Source organism: Lethenteron reissneri, chromosome 35, assembly GCF_015708825.2.
Source record: "Lethenteron reissneri isolate LAM-NWPU_2019-01 chromosome 35, ASM1570882v1, whole genome shotgun sequence".
In the NCBI taxonomy this organism is placed as follows: domain Eukaryota; kingdom Metazoa; phylum Chordata; class Hyperoartia; order Petromyzontiformes; family Petromyzontidae; genus Lethenteron; species Lethenteron reissneri.
The window spans coordinates 4,832,352-4,854,358 of NC_083813.1; the positions used below are offsets into that span (position 1 = coordinate 4,832,352).

The window sequence follows — 22,007 nt, forward strand, 5'->3', positions numbered from 1 at the left end:
CCCGCATATAGCCCACATACACATATACCCCACAAAAATAGCGTTTTGTGTAAAAAAAATTCAGATAGCCCGCACCTCCATATACCCCGCATGCATTCATATCCTTAACGTAATTACCACAGCTTAATTCCATCATTATAGATTTGAAGCTTTCGTGACTGTAAGGATTCATATTCTTAGGTTTTTTCGGTAAAGTCACGTAGGTAAAACATCAAAATTAATAAAAAATATTTTGATGTTTTACCTACGTGACTTTACCGAAAAAACCTAAGAATATAATTCCATCATATTAATACAAAGTCTACATTTGTAATACATTCCACTATCAATTGTTAACATTAAAATCATAACGTGCACAAAGAAAACAAACTAACCGGAAACAAGTAAACTTTAAAACAGTAAATAAGTAACAAAAGTAAATATCCAATAAATAAATAACATAACTGGTAGAAAAGTACCGTAAGTAAGCGTACTGTTAGGCTTACCAGCATTCGACCTCATATTACAGCTACTGGACCGGTGGTTACCCCTGTACAGTTTTAGCACTGGTAGATTGCGCGCTGCGCAGACAATAGCGGCACTACGGTAACGCCATTGCCTCCTGGCAACAAAGCCATTGGAAGTTTGAAACAAAGCTCATGGTCGCGACTGTATAGTGCTCAGCCAATAGCAGCGGCCTAAGGGACTCCGCAATTATGATTCCACGTCTGGTAGACGCTTGTTAAGGCCCTTGCCATTGTGCAATCCATAGCCTCAGCTGAAACTTTCGCACCCCCCTACAGCCACTGAAAGTTACGGTAAACAAAGTGCGCCCACTTCAAGCATTGTCGTTTCATTGTACAAAATTCTAATCATTTAAAACGTGATAACATGTGCAATTTTAGTGTGAGTGGTTTATTCAGCAGTGCTTTAGTCAAAGGTAAGTGTTGCATAGTGGATAGTCCTACCATGAAAACATTTAACGATTTATGACATGTCACACGTGTAACATTTTTGGGATAGCTCGCACTTCCATATACCCCGCAGGGTCTTGATTTGTTTGTAAAAAGTGGTAAACCCCGCGGGTTATATGTGGGAAAATATGGTAAATATGAAACATTATTAGTGTAGAAGCTGAATATTGCTGTTAACAAGATGTTCTATTCACTGGTGTTGGTTCTCACTTTGGTGTCCATGTGTCATACTATTAGCATCTCACAGCAGCAGCCACTGCCTGCAGACAGGAAAACCACTTCTGCTGGTGTCGGTGCCCCCCAGCCGCATGGACCTTGTCACTGCTATCACTCTTTTCTTTCTGCAAGCAAGCTGTAAACAGAGGGGGTTGATAGCTCCCAATAAAACATTTTATTCACTTTTTTAATTTATTTCAACTCTCCTTCAGTGGGTAAGGGATGTTTCGCTGCTGAATTTAAACAGCCCATTTCAAATGAGGGTTTGAAATAAAATTCTCACGAAAAGGTTGTAAAGGTGCTAGCGAGGATTTGCTCTCCAAGACCAGCACTCCGTGCTTCACCTGTCTCGGCACTAACCACGACTTTGACAGCTGCAAAACACATCAGAAGTTGCCAATACTTTAAATGAAGGAACGCAGATGGGAGGGACCCTCAACTGACGTAGTTGAGGCCTGTTCTGTTGCAAATTATATCGTGCACGCCTTAGCTTTGTTGTCTTCTTTCGCCCGCTAAGACGAGATCAATCGCACTCATGATTTTGACTCCCAGTAGACAACCCACGGATTTCTGATCCTCCTGTCAGGCTTACGACAAGTCAGCCACCTTCGGAAGCCACAGCAACGCACTCATATACGGGCTCAACCTCTGCTATTACACCCACCGCTCCGGCTTCCCATCATGGCCAGGAGGTTGCAGCACCTTCGTCGGGATGCGTGGAGACCAGCAAGGGTCAAGATTCTCCTCAGCCGTCACCCGATTCATCAGGTGGTCCTGCTTTTTGTGTTTTCCCCGAACCTCCGGTTAGTACATATGGTGCGAAAAAAGTTTTTCCTACCAACTATAAGCCGGGGGCATTGCTGTTGAAAAGTCAGATTCAAGAGGCCATGATTTGCAGACAAGGGGCAAGACCCACACACAGTAACCGACCATCAACACAAGACTCTTGGTCAATCTTTTTCACCAATAAGCAGCCACAGTAAGCCCCCCCCCCCCGCCATGTCTCCTTGGTTTGGTTTGGGGATGGGGGGGGGGTGAAGATCGCATCGCCCATTTCAACAACCAAACATTTTGTATCCATGAGTAGCAAACTAGTGCTGGAAATGTTTAAAGCTGACTTATGAGCTCAACTTCATCGCAGATCAAACCACCATTCAATCACCACCAAACTGCTCAAAGGATGCAGCCCTGAGTCTCTCCCTGGAGTTGGAGATTCAGTGGCTCTTGCAGCTGGCGGCTGTTTCAGCCCGGTGTAGTGTCTATGTTTATATAAACGGGACGGTGAAGGCGTGTGCATTCTACTCAAAAGTGGCACAAAGTGAATGTCGATGAGAACAGTGCCCCATTCATTAATTACTGCTGTGTGTTATTTTTGTGTTCAGTTAACATTTCTCACTTGTGACTCTCTTGCAACATTGTGACGAGCTCGTGAACCTGACTGAGTTGCTGAAGCTGGTGCCGCATATTCTTCATCTCGGTGACCAGCTTCTGGTTTTCCTGCTGGAGTTCACCTGCTAGAATACAAATGAGAATACAGCGCAAGTTCATGGCTGACGGTTTTACATTAAAAAACTACCATCACGATAACGCACCTGAGCTCAGCACAGGGACATCTTTAGTTAGTAAATGTTAAGATAAAACAGAAAAATCGTTCACATCACCCATAAAGATAAAGGCTAACTTGATGGGCTTATATGGTTTCAACTTATTATGTAAGGTAATTTGTAAATCCAAAACACAAACACTGAATAAAAAATGCTTGAGCTTTATGTTGAGTGAACTAGGCAAGACACATTTACTGGAACTTCACGAGGTGCGACGTAAAGGAGAAAAAAAAAATCGGATTTACCCTTTCCGGTAAGAATACTGGTGATGTTAAAGATGTTCAAGCACCAAATAGACACGTTTTGCAAGCTATAAGTCTGCATTAACCACACATAGTTGTAGTAAAACATGATTTGATAATGTATATATTGTCCTTGAAACTGCTTGGTCGACGCCATAAACAGCCTCCTTTATGGCCTTGTCTCACCAGTGTTAGATCAAAGAATGGCAAAAGGCAAACAAACAGCACAAAGATGATGCAAATATCAAAGCATTAATTTCTCGGTTTGAGAAGTTTTGTTTCGTTTATTTTTCTCATCATCTTGTTACTGGCAAAAAAGGGTTCACGTAGAGACTTAAGTTCTTCATAATATAGGTTTTTGGGTCAGATTGCGTTATTTATAAACGTGTCGTAACCCTCCACCACCCGACACGGCCAAATAGTAAAAAATGTGTCACGTTTTTCAAAGGACAAAATAATTCTCTCTTCAGCACACCGGTGGGCTAAAGAAGTGAATTATTTTGTCCTTTGAAAAACGTGACACATTTTTTACTGTTTGGCCGTGTCGGGTGGTGGAGGGTTACGACACATTTATAAATAACGCGATCTGACCCAAAAACCTTCATTATGAATAATATTGGTCGCGAAAGCCTGCTACGTGTTAAATTGACTTAAGTTCTTCTTTGCAGGCCGCATCTCAATGGATGAGCACTGCATCCGTGATAATTGCAACAGCACTACCACTACCTAGAGCACCGTGAGGGCACGGGGGTCAAGGGGTGTGCGTGCGACCACGTGTGGTGGCCAGTGACCCCGCCGTGTACCCGCGCGCTGCGTCGTGTCCGCATGGCCGCTTCCGCTTCGTGCCGCCGCCTCTCGCTGCAGCCGGGTAGCTTTCTCCCGCAGCAGGTGGCTCTCCTCTGTGAGCTGCGTCAGCTTCGACCGCGTCTCCGCCTTGATGCAATCAACAACAGTGGTGGTAAGATTAGAGGTGAGCTCCTGCCCTCCCTCGCCTTCCCCCCTCCTCACCCTCATTCTTCCCCCCTGCTCCCTCTCCTCCCTCACCCTTCCAAAGTACCCCACTCACAGTCCCAACTCGGTGGAACAGCGAGCCCAAGCTCCCCCCTTCTCTCAACTCAGGACCACAGCGTTTGGGACTTAGGTGCGCGGAGTTTCTGTCCCCCCACCCCCATGTCCCGGGCTCCCACTGAAATATAATAACATTACAAAATAAAGGATTAGAGGTGAGCGAGTGGGTCATTCTGCTCATCAAGAGCACCAAGCCGGAGATTCCGAGTTCAAATCCAGGTGTCCCCGTTGGCCATTATTAAACCACGTTCTCAAGTGTACCCAACTGAAGATCTCATCCAGGTCAGCAATGGGTGTGTAAGCATCCACCATGTCACATTTGGTTTTTCACTTAATTGGGATTATTCCACTGCTCACATGACTGATAATTAACACTTAAAAAGAAGGGCCAACTGAAGTGACTGCACACGTAATTGTGACATAATTTCCCACGGTACTTCTGACTGGTGGCTGCAAGATTTCCAAATGAAATGTTCGTTACAAGATTCCAAAACCACACTCATAATGAAATTGGAAAAAAATGAATGCAAAGATGTGGGGCATAATCCTAAGATATATTTTTTCTAATGAAGGATCATCTGTCATTAAACATTTAAACACATGACAGAATAGCTCACTGCAGCACTGATTTAACTCGAGTTCTAAAAGTGAATTTTCAATTCCAAAAGTAGATGTTAGTGATTCCATTTGAGCATATATTGATGACTGAAATTAGTTTCACCCCCATATTTTTGTAATGTGTGTGGCCGGAAAATATAAGTTAAGGATGCATGTTGAATTGCTTAGCCTAGTATTTAACCTGCTGTGGAGATAAATACATACATTAAAATAATTAATTATGAATGAAGGGAGTGTTGGCTAAGGGATTTATATCACAAATATGAATGTTCACTTATACTTCACGTGTTTGTCCTGCAGATTGAACCCTGGATCAAAGAGTTGCTCGTTCAGCACTACATGCATCAATCATCTAAGCCACCCAGTCACCAAATGATTTATATATTTGACGTGATTTTGCTGCAACCAACAAATCTTCACAAGTTGTAATGTGTTGAAGAAAAACATCACAACTGCAATATCAGTCTTGGTTGCACTATGTCATGCAGAACATTGTTTTTGACAGGGGGAGATAGAAAAAAAAGTTTGATTTATACCACTATTAAACTTACAGGGTTGTAGTCAGCCTTATAAAATTATGAGATTGGTGCTCCACTATTTCCATGTGTAGAGGATTTGTACAGACACTGCTCAATGATTCAATTTAACCTTACATTTTTTATTCATCAGATGACAGAACTTAAAAAATTATATAGTTCATCACAACTGAGACCAGGCAAAATATTTATATTCAAACATGTTTTCAACATAGGTATATAACTGGCAATGTAATGAAAACAAAATATCCAATTCAATAAAACTTACACCGTCTTTTAGTGCACTTGCGAGATGGTCCTTGATTTTCAAAAGTTCCTGGCTTTCAGCAGTTTGTCTGAGGGCCTGTGCCTGCAACTGCACCATCTGGTCCCGCGTGGCGGAGTGGTCCCGATTTAGCGCGGCGTTCTCTCGGGCCAGGGCCTCTCTTTCACGGGTCAGATCCGAGATCCGATCACGGAGTTCTTGAAGCTCACGCAGCTGACTCAACATCGACACTCCACCGCTGACGGCGTTCAGGATCTGCCGAGCGGGAACTGCAAGGCAACGAGCAGGGACCAGAGCAGCAGCACCTCTTCAATTGTCACCATCATTATACTAATAAACAGTCCATTGCTCAAAGGAAACTTTACCTATTGGCAATAAGTAAATATAGAATAAAAGTATGCACATAGGAAAATAAGTAGTTAAGATTATGGTTAATCACACGGATGTAAAATAACAGGTCACTCACTACTGGGTTGCCTCATGTTAGAGTCAAGGTTGTAGGTGAATTGTTGGTAATTACATAGTAAAATCATGAACGTTTTTTACACATTACCATACATTCTATTTCATGTCATCAACCTTGGTAGACCAATATTCAAACAGCACGTGTATAAGCAGGCAAATTTTAACCAGTTTCAACTTTGTGAGTTTAATAATAAGTCTCATTACAACTTGAAACATATTTTTACCAAAACTAGTTTGTGTTAAATAAGTTTCATAATATATTAACATGAGCATATTGAATCAATACAGAGGGGCAGATTGATGTACGTGGTCACACACAAAATCTTGGCATGTTATTTTTTTATTTATCCAGGAAAGTCTCAATGTATCTCGAGAGCATATTTAATGTGGGTTTTGCATTGGAATTCTTGCCAATTCCATGAATTATTATTTTGCATTTGGAAAGAAACAAAGAATATCTAGATAAAACCCATGAGGGGATAACTTGAAGGCCGGTTCAAAACCCGTTTTCTGTACTGCTACGCTCTGACCACCTCTCAGCTCATGGATTTTGGAATTTCACAAAGCCCAATGCGATGCACTAACCTTTGCATTCAGAATGCTTGATAACAAGCACAAGCCACCACACTCATATCGTAGAAGTTTCTGGCCTGCATAGTGGACGAAAATACTTTGAAAGAACCCATGATATTCTTTGCAACAGCTTGTACAGGCTCTGTGACACACAATGACTTAATCATACCACCAATTGCTGGTGCTTGACTCCCCTGTGCTGAACTTGCAGGGTGTATTTTAGAGCTAAAGTGCCACTACTACGCATTGTTTCAAGATAACACGCGACGCACTTGTCACGCGTCACGTGTGCACGGGGCAAGGTGTACCTAGGAAGCGATCATTGACGTGCAGCGATCTGGAACCATTCCAGTGCTTGTCGACCAGATCCAGCAATTGTTCCAATGGCGGGGGAACCAGTGTGCAATCCACATCTGCCACCTAGTTACAAAAAAAAAACTCCAGTTAATTACATTGCTGCAGGCGTTAGCATTTGTGCAGGAGTCTCGTAGAGGTCTGGCAATGAAGCAGCCGGGACAGAGTGTACTTTTTCATGCAAGGTCCTCTGGCTCGGTGACGACTTGGACAGCTGGTCCAGGCTGCTCCAGCGCTTGTGAATGGCTTCATTTTCACTTCTGCTGGAGGGGGGACCTTTCCCAGTATTGCTGTCGCAGGAAATGCTGTGCATGCCCCCTGCTGGAAGATGTCAAGAAAGAAATAGCTTTGAAAGCCAAGTCTTGACATTTTAAAATGCAGCGGGATATGAGAATGGTATTGATGCGTTGTAACAGCACGCGTGTAGGATTTTTGCCGGATCCAAAACTGATCATTTTAAATGAGAAAAATCAGCTGTTTAATTTATTTACAATATAGAAATAATTATCTAAGGAGTATGAAGTCATACTTTTGTGAAAGTGCAGTTTTAGCAATTTTTTGCAAAATAAAGGATTACATTTTCTAAGTTTTAGAGTAATTAAAATACTTACACTACTTCGCAGTTGACAGAAAAAAATTATGACCATTAACACTACCTACAATATCTGTTTCAATACACTTCCATCTTTAATTACACACAAACGCACTTGGGACGCTTAATAAATCCACACAGGGCTTGTACACGGAACTTCCGCGAATATACAGTCCGGGGAAATAGCGAGAGACCCGGCTACCAGGGTGTGGCGTGAAGTTGGCGCGCCCACTAATCACGTGGTACGCCTCGGCCTCGTCCTGGAAGCGCAGGTTGGGGTCAGACGCCGTGAGGTCACGGGGAGCCTCGTCAGCGAAGGTGACGCGCACGTGGCCATCGCGGGGACGGCCAGGGGCGCTGCCCTCCCTCCCTGGCGAGCGCAGCGCCGACCTTGGCGGAGACGCCTTCAGTGCCCCTGCCAACATAGAGGGCCCGTGGATGCTCGCACAGCGACGGTAATGAATGACAAGTTAGGCTGTGCTTCCACTTGTGAATGGAGGAGACAGCTGTCCCCAGTGTGTTTTAGATGGAACCCGCAACAAGTGTGGTTAAATTCACGGCACTGGTCACTCATAATTAACCTAAACTTGTCCACATTTTCATGGAGGAATCTGATGAACGATTAATCTTTTTTTCACAGATGTCCAGTATTTTCACAGATGTCCTGTAAATTAGCACCACATTTACAGTAAAGGGGCACACCTCTTGTCAATCCACTGCTGGATGAGTAACTCCTCACACCAGGGAGTTCTTGAAAATAATTGAATGTACTTCACACTGGGCAGTGGCCAATGTGGGGAACATAGACATTGGGGCATAGTATAGTACAACAAAGGATTGTGCTATTTTATACTTCTGCTGGTATGTAAAACTTCATATTTCAGCAAACACCTCTTGATTTATGTCTGTATTTGGTCGATAGTAAAACACTTGGCTTGGGAAATGTACTGCTTTAACAATTACAGAGGTGTAGTACCTATGCTTTAAATAAAATATGACAATGAACTATTTACAAATTCATCAAAACAGTCGTGTTAAAATTATCTTACTTGCATAATACGAATGTATACATTTTGTTTTAGTACGATGCAGCACTTTTTCCCTTATATAAGAAATGATCACATGATACAGAAAATGTTACATTCTGTACAGCCACTATTTTAGTTGATTATAGTTGATGCTAAATATAAAGGAAAACAATAAATAGGCTGAATGACACTATTTTTTTTAATTCAGTAAATAATTAGTCAACTTTGCATAAAAAAAATCTGGAAATGTATATCCCATTCATCCATGTGTAATAAATTACTAACCTCCTTCATAGATCGTGGAATCAGTATAAACCTTGCTCCCAGTTCCACTTCGAAATCCTGAGCTTGTCTGTAACAATGCCATTTTGTACATCAATTAACTGTCCATGAATCATACACATCAAAATGCCTTAAGAGTTTGAAATGAGGAATGGCATCATTAGTGCCTCTCAGCAGCATGACAGCATCCGCATCATACCAAGATTAAATTAGCAGCAACATTTCCGCACTGACCGGTGGGCCGTCATGACGTAAATATCGCAGTGCAGCATCTGCTGTAGACATCGTACTGACTGATGAATTAAAATTCAGAGGCCAACTGGTCATTGGAGAAACGTGGCTGCTATATATAAGCGTGCACAGAGGCTGGTCATGCCTGTGTTCAAAGCGCCGAAATGCACCTTGGGGATTTCGATGGACTGGGTTGAGCAATTCTGGATTTGCAGGAATGGGTCCTTGGCTTTGCTTTCCTCTTGAGTAGAGCGAGACATGCCGAGTTTGTCTCCAGAAGTCACCCTGTCCATTTCCCGTATGCCTGCAGAAAAAGCAGAGTAATGTATCTATTTGCTGCTGCAAATGTCCATCTGAAGTCCCACTTTTATCTACAACCTGTACAGCCAATGAATGTATTAACTGTATGCTCCGCAGTATGAGACCTCCTTTACCAGTGGCAAAATATAGTAGTAGGTTTTTACCCTTTAAACTGGTACAAAACTGACACCTTTATTCAAGGCATCATGTTTTCAATAACCACAACACAAGTAGTCAAAATGCAAACAAAAAGAAACAACTCTGATGATGATGATAGGACTTCAAGGACAGTGCATATCATTATCATCATTTGATTGGTTCCTCAGATGGTTCTTTCCCAACGGTTGGGGTGATAGCTTTACGGATTGTGTAGTCTGAATATCCATTCATCTTGAGGGCTTGGTGTACGTGTTCCAGTTCAATGGCTAGGTGGTGCTGGTCAGAAATACATCATGCTCTATGGTGTAGAGTGTTGATGAGGGAATTCTTCTGGGATGGTGGTGGGAATCAGGTTTTAGGTAGGCATCCATATGGGTAGCTTTCCTGCAGACAGTGTCCCATTAAGCCATCTGGTCTCTTTTCGATTAAAACATCCAAGAATGGTAAGTTTCCATCCTTTTCCACCTCCATGGTGAATTTGATGGCTGGGTGTATGCAATTGATTTCTAAAATCATGAGCAAACACAAGATCCAGGTTCGATTCAACACAGTACATAAAATTAGTGATCTGATGTCATGTGATCCCTGACATGCAATACCCCGGGCATCTACAACAAAGATTCGTTCATGAAGCCATCCAGATATATAAACACAGACATAATTTAAACCGAGAAGATGGGTACAAACTGAGCAATCATTGGAAGGACGTTATTAACCAGGTTAAGTCATAACTGGCTGTGATGTTTAGTAGTTATATTAACAGGTTAAATGTCTTTACATTAACAGGTTAATGTCTCACTAACACAACCACCGTTGCTCTATGATCTAACATTGACATGCTAATCTCTAACAATGCAATGGCCACCTCCGCAGCTTGGTCGTCGTGGAGGTAGCTCAGCACTCCGATCTTACATTGGCATGCAAATTTCATCACTAGCCCTGCCCACTTTGCTTATGACCCTTGGGCTACACCCACCTCAAACCTTTATAACATCCTGCCTCAGCAGCTCTCTCGCTATTTTTTCACCCGATGACGATTGCTTGTGTTGCGATCGAAACGTCGTGATATTTTTTATTTTTTTCTATTTCCGTGGCTTTATCGAAAGACCCAAAGAACATGAAATACTAAATTGATACAAGAACCTATTATTGGATTGGTTTGTACGCACGACATGTGTAAATGGCCTAACAGACTGCATTCTTAAAGGTATTCTTCTATAAAATACATATAAGTCACAAACAAATGTGCTTCATAATAGCCTATTATAGTATTCATCAGATCATATATCACGGTGATGAGATGTTAATTACATCGCCTGGTATGCAGGTCGTGGGTTCAATCCCGACCCTGATGTCTGTATATTTATAGTTTTTGGCTGCTCTAAAATTTCACATGATAAGCGACTTCATTGAGCCATCATTTGTAGCCAGGTCGATTCTGAAAAAGAGCTATAGAGCTCAGTGGGCCTTACCTGGTAAAATAAAAATGTTCAGGTAAGTTTAGTAGTTTATTTTTTAAAACCTAGTCTGTCAGCTGTTATACCCTATTCGGGGTTGTGTACAAATTGTTGCACTTCCCTCCAATTCATCCAATTGGCATAGAGATGCATTCTCTGCATTGTAATTCTGTACAGAAATGAAATCCACTGTATTGTATTTAGTAAAGACAATTTTTCCCTGTTAAAACAATCAGTGGTACTAATATTTGTTTATAAACAAAAGCCAATGGAGGATATTCCACATTCCCATAGTGGCAGCAGCCAGTCTTTCCAAAGGACAACCACTGATGACTTCCCATCAAGCAGTACTCATATCCAAAAACAGTGGGATGATAAGCTGAGTTGACCACTGACCAGGATTTGAACTGGTAATCTTGGCATTGTGAGTCAAGCGCTCCGAGTACAGAGCGCTTGGCTTTTGCTTGCCACGTTGCTTATTTGTAAGTACATATGTTGCACTTCTTTTGCATTGTACATAGCCAACCGTGCGCTCATCGGGAGGTGCGGATTCCATTGCTGCTTACTCTCCAGGGAGTGCAGCTCGACGGAGGGCTCCTTGCTGCCGAGCGTGAATCCCGGCTGCGAAATCAAGTTGAGGACACGTTCGTCGTCGGCATCCAGCAGGGAGCGTGGTCGTGACATTGAGCTCACATACGCCGCTCTCGGCTGCAAGGGCCTGTGGGGTCAAGTAAGTGTTTTGTATTGACATGCGAATTGCTCAATTCCTTTATTGTTACCTACTTGAGAGCCCATTGAGATGAAATATCTCTGTTGTAACTGAAGGCAAGTGATTCTCCATGAGGTAACACAAATTGTAATTCGATTAATAAAATAGGATTACTAGCCTAGAGATTACAATTAAAATATAGATAATCGTGGTGGTTAATGAAACAACCAGTCTTAGCCAACTTACCTTTCATTCGTTTAACGTGTGTATATAAATTCATGGTACGCACAAAATTATTTTAATAACTAAATTACTACAGTCATCCTATGAGAAATTCAAGATTAAAATGCCCAATGTAAATGTGCTAACCAAGCAAGGCACACTTGAAAATACAACGTAAAACCATGAATTGCTAAGAGTAATAATTAATAATAATGTAGGGGTGTTAGAGAGAGAGCCCGTTATGCATGGCAGCTTATGGCAAACAAACACAGTGGGCGGGGCTACGTGAGTGCACGGGGAGGTGCCCTCTACGACGTCCGCGCCAGGCACCCTGGGGGGGCTGATTCGGACGTTATGATCCCCCGGGGCCCCACCCCTCAGCGAGGGGTTGGGTATAAAAGGGGATGTATCAAAGGGCTCGGGAGTTATGTTAAGCTAACCAGGGAAGACTGAAGACGTCTTAGATAGAGCACTGGACTCCCCTGGTTCGCCGTCCTTATCAGGGCCGAACAGGACCGAGCCAGCGGCGTGGTCCCGAGAGCCAGAGCCGGTGCTCTTGTAAGAGCTGGTCTGGGACTCCGGGTACCGGGCCCGACTTACCAGTGTCGGGCCAGATAGCCTCCCCTAGCCCGTTAGTGGAGGACTAGGAGGCAGGCTAGGAGTAGCTAGGACGTGTATCCTCAGCTAGTCGGGTGAGGGGGCCGATACCCCCTCCAGTGTTGTATGCCACGAACGTGCTGTGTTAAATAAACCCGTGTGCCTCCAACTCCGGTGTCCAAGAGTCGTGAACGCTACTACAATAATAATAACGCCAGGTATCGGTGTTTACTTTTCAGGTTCTTTAGCTGCTGGTGGGTCAGGATCCCGGAACTCGTACGCTTGATCGCTGCTGTAGTGCATCAGTGCCGCCTTCCGCTCGCTGTCTCGTACGGGCCTGTCATCTGAGTCCACGGGGGGGGGGGAACATTTGTGTCAACACTATGTATTTATCTTGTCAAAAGTCAAAGTGCCTCCCTGCTCAATCAAGCAATGTCAAAGTGCCTCCCTGCTCAATCGGTGGCAAGATGATAACTACCTCGTCTGGTAAACAGGTCGTGGGTTCGATCCCGACCCTGATTTTCTGCTGTATATTTGCAGTTCTTGTAGATGTTTCTCCGTGTCCTCCGATTTTTGCCTCTACATTTAGAAACATCCGTTTAGAGTATTTGTCTGTTATAAATAAATGCCCACATGGTAAGCCACTTTGTTGAGCCATCATTTGTGGCCAGGCTGCTTATGAAAAAGAGCAATATAGCTCAGTGGACCTTTTAGTTTAATGTGGCAGTGCTAACCTCCCTTGGTGGCCCTGAGAGCACAACCACTGAGCGCACAGCTAGTGGTCAACAATGGGTTCAACCACTGAGCATGCAGCCATCGGTCACTACTGCATTCACCGAGTGCAAAGCCAGTAGTCACCGCCAAGTTTAACCATCAAGCACGAAGCTAGTGGTCAACATTGTGGTCACAACCACCATTATACATGGGAATGTGAACATTAAACATGCATGCAATTGGGGTCAGTCAGTCCACTGATAAAGTCCCACAAAGTGGTACCCATAGAATAAACCAAAGGAAATCATTTCAGAGTGAGTAAACCCCCTGAGAATTCACTCACAACCTAACCGCTCTAATTGATATGCTCTAGCCACAGTGTTATCTTGCACAGAATGAAAACACATCAACGCAACCAACGGCATCATCTTAATGCTCCATCTTCACGCTGGGCACATATTCACTGACCCAACCGGCGCAGGTTGGGCAGCATGTGGACCAGCAGCAAGCGGTAGTCTGGCTCCGCTGCTGCCACAGGATTCAGCCGCAGGTCAAGCTCGCGCAGGCCAGACATGGCACGCAGCCGCAGCAGCTCCTGCTTGTTGGCCACGCTGTTGTAGTAGAGGTTGAGCTTCTCCAGCAATGTCAGGTGTTCCAGGCCCTGGAGACAAGGGCAGTCGTAAGAACTCGCTCCCTCTTTGCAACTTCCGAGTGAGAGAGTGTGGGAAAAGATGGCTTGCCGACTTGCCCATGGGCTCGAGTGAATTAAACAACATAATCCTTTCAAATTAGAATTACATATATAAATTCCTCTCCACTCATTTGCTAAACATTTAAATTATATTGTTATATTCAGAGCCAGCTTACTACCCATCAAGGTATGCAAAACTACGTAATATTATATGGACTGTCAATTCTTTAACATGATAATTATGTTAATGGTAAATGAAAGTCAGCATAATTTATGATAAAATATATGCACATGCGAACACAAATATTTTTTACGCAGAGTACACATTGCCCATCCATTTACAAAGCAAATACACATATACTCACTCAGTAGAAATGAGTGATGCCAGAAAAGCAGGAAGCATGTCATACTTGAAAAAACACATGTTCATTTCTTGCAGATTAAAACAATTATACATGTGTATATAATAGCTACATCGCAACAAACAAATCTATATCTAGAATACTCTTTGGTTGTTTCGGTAAAGTCACGTAGGTATAAAATAAATCACAACCTTTCGGGCACAACACAAGCGTCAATCATCAGGTTGGAAAGCATGATCTGCTGCTGAGGCAGACTGTTTTGCCGAAAGAACCAAAGAGTATGGATTCCTGCAGTCACGAAAGCTTAAAATCTATATCTATAATATGAAACAGAATTAAGTCTTAAGTGAATTGAGACGGACATGATGGAAATGTTAACATCTACCTAATGGCTATGCGACAACATGTTGATGTACATAAAAAGTCAAGCATTTCTTACATTTCAAATAACAAATCTCCTTTGAAATGAAATGTATCATGCAGTGCTTAAAACAGCAGTGCTGGAACATCAATCAACATTATCTTTAAGTTCTTGAAATTATTGCAATTAGCAGTTCACCAGGACAGCAGTTTTGGGCCCTTGTCTGTGACATATACTTTAATCAAGGCCTGACAGACAGGATCACAAAGCCAGTGGTGGGAACAAACATATGCATCACTTAACTTTCTATTCTAGTGAGCTGGGCCGTGTGCCATTAGCAGATTTAGACTTGCCATGCTCACCTGCAAGCTCACGAGAGAGTTTCTGGAGAGATCCAGAGACTTGAGCCGAGTGAAGTTCTTGAGCGAGCTACCTAAGTGGGCCACCTTCTCGCTGTACGTGCCAGGCAGCGACAGTGAACGCACATCACCTGCAACCCACACCCATTATCTCATTTTTACATTTTGAAGAACAATCCTTTCCATTTACATACAGACCATGTAACAGTTGATTAAATTATATAGCATATGCTGCATGTGTCTGTTAACTCTGGACTGTGGCAAGATCGGAATTGAAATGTACATCTTTATTCATATTAATTCACAAGCTCAACTATGAAAACTAGAAAAAACGCTTCAAGTCTGCTGTTGCATATACAGATGTAAAAACAGATTAGCTAAATAAAATATAACTTTATTGTATTCTGCATCAGTTTAAAATTATTGGTCATAGCAGTTTTCTCAAACAAACTTGACAATATATACAACAACACAGTTAACAGTATAAATTGTAAGGGTGGTAGGCTATGCATTATGAATGCTCTAGGAAATTTAACAATATTGAGATGCAAGCCAGTTCTACTTATTAATATGTATGTTTTCTTCCTGTACTTAATGTTGAATGCAAGTCAAAGACAGGGTTAAGGGCTTCTATATTTGGAAAGCCCCTAATCTACCGATTGGGTAATTAGCTGCTGGAGTGTGGTTAATCAATGTCAATTGGAATGTGGCTAACAGACGTAGAAGCTGTAGGCAAGAAACATGTTATTCAGGTTGGTAACCTTCCCTTGGCTGGTTTCGGTGGACCACATGGGTATACCATAATACAGAGGGAGAGGAAGATAGATGGTGGGCACAGAGAGTACATGAATTCACTCCCAATAGGTAGCTGATTAAAAACCATAGTCAAATCTGACACGTTTGATCAGCTATGTAGCCCAGAACCTCCGGGGCTTATATTTGCTGTGTAAGCCATTATACACAGTAATGATCTTAACATTCAGAAAAATTAATACACCTGTTTAAAGCATACCTCCTGCACTTGCAAGTATCAGCATGTTCTCAATGAATATGCTTTCTTTGCACAGTTTTGTACATGGTGTCTTGATTTGCACCATATCAGAGCTATTTGGGACATTTGTTCCTTTTGAAAATTTCTGAATATTCATTATGAAATTATACTCTGGAGTAATAGGTAGTCACTGACCTTGTGTTTTTCACAATACATAACAAACACTACGTACTGTACATCGAAGTAAAAAAACATGATTTGTAAGTGCATGTCTATATGTGTAAATACAGTCCGGCAAAAACAACCCCCTACCTACTCGTGGTGCTGGATGGCAATGCTGTGGTGGGCAGTGCCATGGGGGGAGGACCAATTTAGATTGACCATTCTGCTTATGGCGTTTGTAACCACCACAGCGGCCAAATGGGGGTTCTGGATGGGTGCGAGGGGCTGGTAACCCCTCCACCTTCAATTAATTACCACAAAACACGTATAAAATATCTACTTAATAAGCTTGTGCCGGAGGCCCCAGGGGGACAGGCGTCTATGACGTCTCCTGGCCACACCCTATTTGGCGGAGCCAGGAGATGGAATCTTTACCCTCGGGGCTCCTCCAGAAACAACAAAAAGCCACTTCGAATGGCCACGTGGAATATTCAAATGTTCACTGCAGAGGAGAGGCTGCCACTCCTCTGTCGGGAGCTGGACCGTTACCGCCTGGATCTCTGTGGTATTCAGGAGGTCCGGTGGACCAGCTCTGGCTCCTGCCATCATGAGGGGTGGACAGTAGTCTACTCGGGGCAGGAGACTGCCCAACAACAGGGAGTGGCTCTTCTTCTGAACAAAAGAATGAAGGGGGCGTGGGAGCAAGACGGTGAGGTGTTGAAAGCGGTAAGCCCCAGACTACTTTGGGCTCACCTTCCCATCAACCGGAGGCGAAGAGTGGTGATCGTCGTTACTTATGCCCCCACAGAAGACGAACATCCGTGGAGGGATGCAGGCAAGGCCGATGAGTCAGATGGGTTCTATGACCTCCTGTCACAAGTGCTAGCTAAAGTGGTCCCTCGGGATAGAGTCATCCTGTTGGGTGACTTAAATGCACGAGTTGGTCATGATGCTGGTACCTGGTCTGGAGTGATTGGAAGGCATGGGCCAGATCAGCTCAATAACAACCACTTCGACTGCTACTCGCGCACGCAACAACAAAAACTGCCACTAAGTGGCTGTTTCGTCACCACGGTACTTGTGCCATGCTTGGTGCACTTTGAAGCCACATGAAGTGTCGAAGACCCGTTGGCAGGTCACGCAACAAGCCCGGTGCCATGGGTTGACTGAGATGACTGGCAGATGCACACTATCACAATTGCACAACCCCCACTATTACCCACTCACTCACAATGTATCTCACTCAAATCAACTTGACTTTAGCCCAGAGATGCCAAGTCTCACAGGGCAAAAGAGCATGCATATTGCCCTTAAAAACACAAGCCCAAGCCTTTGTGTGGAGGAAGATGGGTGATGCCTAAAGAGAAAAGGGCCTCAAAAGGAAGAGGCTGGTGCTTAAGGATGGGGCAGGGAAAGCCACCCCAATTCTTCATATTAGAGAGTGCTTCAACCATAAATGTATCTGCTGATTTAAGGAAAATGAAAGAGGAAAATCAAATATGTGCAGCACTCCGTAAACATTTCATGCCGCAGATGCGGCCACAGGCCAACCAGTTTGTTTTGCAGCGTGATCTTCTAGAACTTACAATTGCATGCACATTAATCGTGTGACTTTCCACCAATGTCACAGTTCACATGGGATAAACAAATGGCTGTATATTATGATGTATCTTTGCAAAGTAAAAAAATAACTACCTTGGTATAAGAGTTAAAACAGCTTTCAATGTGTAGTGACATATGATGTCACTGCTGTATCGGGTCTGTACACACATGACGTCACTGCTATGTTGGGTCTGTACACGTGACGTCACTGCCTGTTCGGTATGGAGGCTATTGATGGGTGCCACGGGGGTTGTGTCAATGTGGCACTCCGAGTGACCCCGGCTGGGCACGTGACCGGATCCAGGAGGGGGCCAGGGGCCCTGGGGGACCCTGGGGGTCACATGGTCGGGGAGTGGAGCCTTCTCGTGGGTTCGAGAAGGGGGCGTGACCAGGGTGTGATAAGTGGGCTCAGCGCAGAGGGCTGGGCTGTTGGTGCCTGGGATGAAGCCGTCTCATGAAGACTCTGAAGAAAGAAGCCTCCAGTCATCGTGGCCAAGCAGAAGCCATCCTGGCTTTGCCACGCCAAGTAGTACCCGAGTTTTAGCGAGAGTAGGACGGTGGTCACCACCTTATGTGTAGGGTGTGTTGCAGTTGTGTTAAATACAGTGTTGCCTCCACATGAGTTTAAGCGCCTCTATCGAACCATTACAAATGTATACAAGTTAACAGTTGCTCATTGCTGATAGCTTAATAAAACTGTTAGGAGGATATTAGGTTTTGAGCTTGTGATTGGGGTTGCCCTACTCCAGGAAGTGATTATTCAATGATTAGTCAATGATTGGGTGTGGTCCTTCAGCCACAATAGGGTACCCAGATGCAACTCAGAATAAACTCAACATTTTCCAATGAGGAAATGAGCAAACAGGAATAGTGAGTCATGATTTCTGGTTGAATTTAGTATATAAAAAGGGTGGTGTGAAGTGAGGGGGGTGTAATAAATTATGGCAGCAACAGAACCAAACCGTTGAGTAGCCAAAATAACATTCACCACTAAGTGGCAGTGACGTCACCACGGCGCGTGTGCCATGCTAGGTGCACTTTGAGGCAGGTCACAGAACAGACCCAGGTGCCATAGGTTGACGGAGATGACTGGCGGATGGACCAATTGTGCTCCTCACTGCAAACTCTCTGCGTTTTAGCCAACCGGCCCGCCGCTCATTGCTGTGAGCATCGTTCCTAAGCCCTTCGTCTTTTGTTGCTGGAGGGCAAAAGTGTCCTTTTCGAACCTCCTCCAAAGAGGCCGCTCTTGACCCTGCTGGTACCAGTCACTGGCAAGTCCAATTAACTCCACATCCTAGACCACATCAGTCCATCTCTTCTCTAGCCTGTGCCGTGCCCATTTAGCTCAAAATAACACGTTTACCACCCACGGTCCCCAGTCCACAGCAGACACTAGCCATGGCATTGGTTGGGAAGGTAAAGGAGCAGGGGGTGACAAGTCACTGGGTAAAAACAAGACACCAGCATTTAACCACTGCTACGTACAAAACACACTATGGGAAATCTTGACTTAAAGCTTTCGTGACTGCAGGAATTAATATTCTTTGGGTCTTCTTGGTTCTTTCGGTAAAGTCACGTAGAAGGGAAGTAATAAAATAATAAAAATAAAACATAATAAAACAATTCTCACGACGTTTCGGCCACAACGCAAGCAGCCGTCCTCAGGTGAAAACCAGGTCCGTCGAGGCGACAGAGTCTGAATGAAACAGCACACGAGCTTGGAGCATATATATAAGCTGGGCGCATTGACAAAGGAATTTGCATATCAAAAGTAATTTAGCATATTTATGGGAAATGCAGGAATGTGATTAGTACTGCATATGCATGTGCATTATGCAGGATTAACAGCATCAAAGGGAGCTGCAGTTACTGCTGCTGCTGCAGTTGCTGCTGCTGCAGTTGCTGCTGCTGCAGTTTCTGCTGCTGCTGCAGTTGCTGCTGCTGCTGCAGTTGCTGCTGCTGCTGCAGTTGCTGCTGCTGCTGCACTTGCTGCTGCTGCTGCACTTGCTGCTGCTGCTGCACTTGCTGCTGCTGCTGCACTTGCTGCTGCTGCTGCAGTTGCTGCTGCTGCTGCTGCACTTGCTGCTGCTACTGCAGTTGCTGCCTTATCCATTTTAATATAACACTATGTATTATTCTACCCACCCTAATGTGTATCACACTGCTATATGTTTACTATACAATTACGACACCATACATTACTCTGCACACTGCACCATGCCAGTGAGTGGAACGCGGTCTGAAAGTCACCGTAAACATGAACACAATCAGTTAAGATCCGAAATGGTTTATTACGTCCTTCCAATGATTGCTAAGCCAGAATCCATCTTCTCGGTTGAAATTGTCTCTTAAATCGTGAGAGATTCGTTCATGAGGCGATCCACATATACAAACACAGAGACAATTTCAACCGAGAAGATGGATTCTGGCTTAGCAATCATTGGAAGGACGTAATAAACCATTTCGGATCTTAACTGATTGTGTTCACGTTTACGGTGACTTTCAGACCGCGTTCCACTCACTGGCATGGTGCAGTGTGCAGAGTAATGTATGGTGTCGTAATTGTATAGTAAACATATAGCAGTGTGATACACATTAGGGTGGGTAGAATAATACATAGTGTTATATTAAAATGGATAAGGCAGCAACTGCAGTAGCAGCAGCAAGTGCAGCAGCAGCAGCAACTGCAGCAGCAGCAGCAAGTGCAGCAGCAGCAGCAAGTGCAGCAGCAGCAGCAAGTGCAGCAGCAGCAGCAAGTGCAGCAGCAGCAACTGCAGCAGCAGCAGCAACTGCAGCAGCCAGAAACTGCAGCAGCAGCAGAAACTGCAGCAGCAGCAACTGCAGCAGCAGCAACTGCAGCAGCAGCAGTAACTGCAGCTCCCTTTGATGCTGTTAATCCTGCATAATGCACATGCATATGCAGTACTAATCACATTCCTGCATTTCCCATAAATATGCTAAATTCCTTTTGATATGCAAATTCCTTTGTCAATGCGCCCAGCTTATATATATGCTCCAAGCTCGTGTGCTGTTTCATTCAGACTCTGTCGCCTCGACGGACCTGGTTTTCACCTGAGGACGGCTGCTTGCGTTGTGGCCGAAACGTCGTGAGAATTGTTTTATTATGTTTTATTTTTATTATTTTATTACTTCCCTTCTACGTGACTTTACCGAAAGAACCAAGAAGATGAATCCCTGCAGTCACGAAAGCTTTAAATCGAAAAATTCTTTGGGTCTTTCGGTAAAGTCCTCACATCAGGAGGAATGATGACGATCGCTTGTGTTGTGATCGAAACGTCGTAGTTTTTTGTTATTTTCTTTGAACCTATCTACGTGACTTTGCCGAAAGACCCAAATAATTACTATGGGAACTTAAATGTTGTAAAATAGAAAATAAAACTGGGAGATATACATTGCGATATCGCTGGGACTTCATGAGATAAGAAGAAAAAGATGACTCTATACACGCAAATCGTAGCAACCTGTGGTATTACAGAGGTAGAGCTGATTAATTATGGATTGCTATTCTTAGTCCCTGTGGGAATTGACTATTCAAGAATACTTGATTTGGTTGCCAAGCTAACATTAAAGTGCTGGAACCACACGATTTAAGTAATTTTATGCACCAACAAGAAACCATGAAGATGTAAACCAAGTACTAAATTAGCCGACTCTTTGAGGGCAAAACCGATCACAGCATAATTTATTGATCAATGCAATAACAGTTAAAAGGCGCAGTGATGCTTGTAGTGACATCATGGATGTCATGGTGTGGTGCCGGCCCAAGAGAGGCACGGCGTGCGATGTACTTACATCGCGGATATCACGTACATGTGGGTGTAGTACCAGCCCTAGAGGGGCTCGGTGAGCGCTGATAGAGAGCGCTGAGTGGCACCACGCTCGGCGTGCAGTGCCGACCCCTATAGGAGAGGGGTGTGAGGGTGCCGGCCATGAATGGGGTTAAAGGCCATGGCACTCTAGTTGACCCTGGAAGGCACGTGACGGGTAAGATCTACACAGGGGCCCCAAATGGGGGCTAGGGCTGGTCAAGTGTCGGGGCGAGTTCCTGCTAGAGGGTTCAAGAAGGTGGTCGTGGCCAAGGAAGGAGCCAGCCATGACCGGTGAGGATATAAGCCGGGTCCCCAGCGTTGCTGTTGTTATCCTGAAGATCTACGTTCTACATCCAAGAAGAGTCACCACACGTGGACCTGGACCCAAGCCGGGGTCCTGTCCCTTGTAGCTATTCCCAGTGTAATTATGGTAGTTAGCCTGGTGGTCCACCACCATAGGTTGT

General features: G+C 44.0%; 1 protein-coding gene across 1 annotated transcript in view; it reads right to left on the reverse strand.

The window, feature by feature from the left end:
* Positions 1–22,007, reverse strand: part of LOC133350839 (centrosomal protein of 72 kDa-like) — a 30,394-nt gene that overhangs the window by 3,183 nt on the left and 5,204 nt on the right. Inside the window, exons 3-14 of the mRNA XM_061565612.1 lie at positions 14,962–15,089; positions 13,654–13,846; positions 12,704–12,815; positions 11,510–11,661; positions 9,198–9,331; positions 8,800–8,866; positions 7,689–7,901; positions 7,067–7,215; positions 6,849–6,960; positions 5,506–5,771; positions 3,819–3,948; positions 2,566–2,683 (exon numbers count right to left, since the gene is read on the reverse strand). Coding sequence (XP_061421596.1) covers positions 2,566–2,683; positions 3,819–3,948; positions 5,506–5,771; positions 6,849–6,960; positions 7,067–7,215; positions 7,689–7,901; positions 8,800–8,866; positions 9,198–9,331; positions 11,510–11,661; positions 12,704–12,815; positions 13,654–13,846; positions 14,962–15,089 — 1,774 coding nt within the window. The remainder of the gene's footprint in view (positions 1–2,565; positions 2,684–3,818; positions 3,949–5,505; positions 5,772–6,848; positions 6,961–7,066; positions 7,216–7,688; positions 7,902–8,799; positions 8,867–9,197; positions 9,332–11,509; positions 11,662–12,703; positions 12,816–13,653; positions 13,847–14,961; positions 15,090–22,007) is intronic.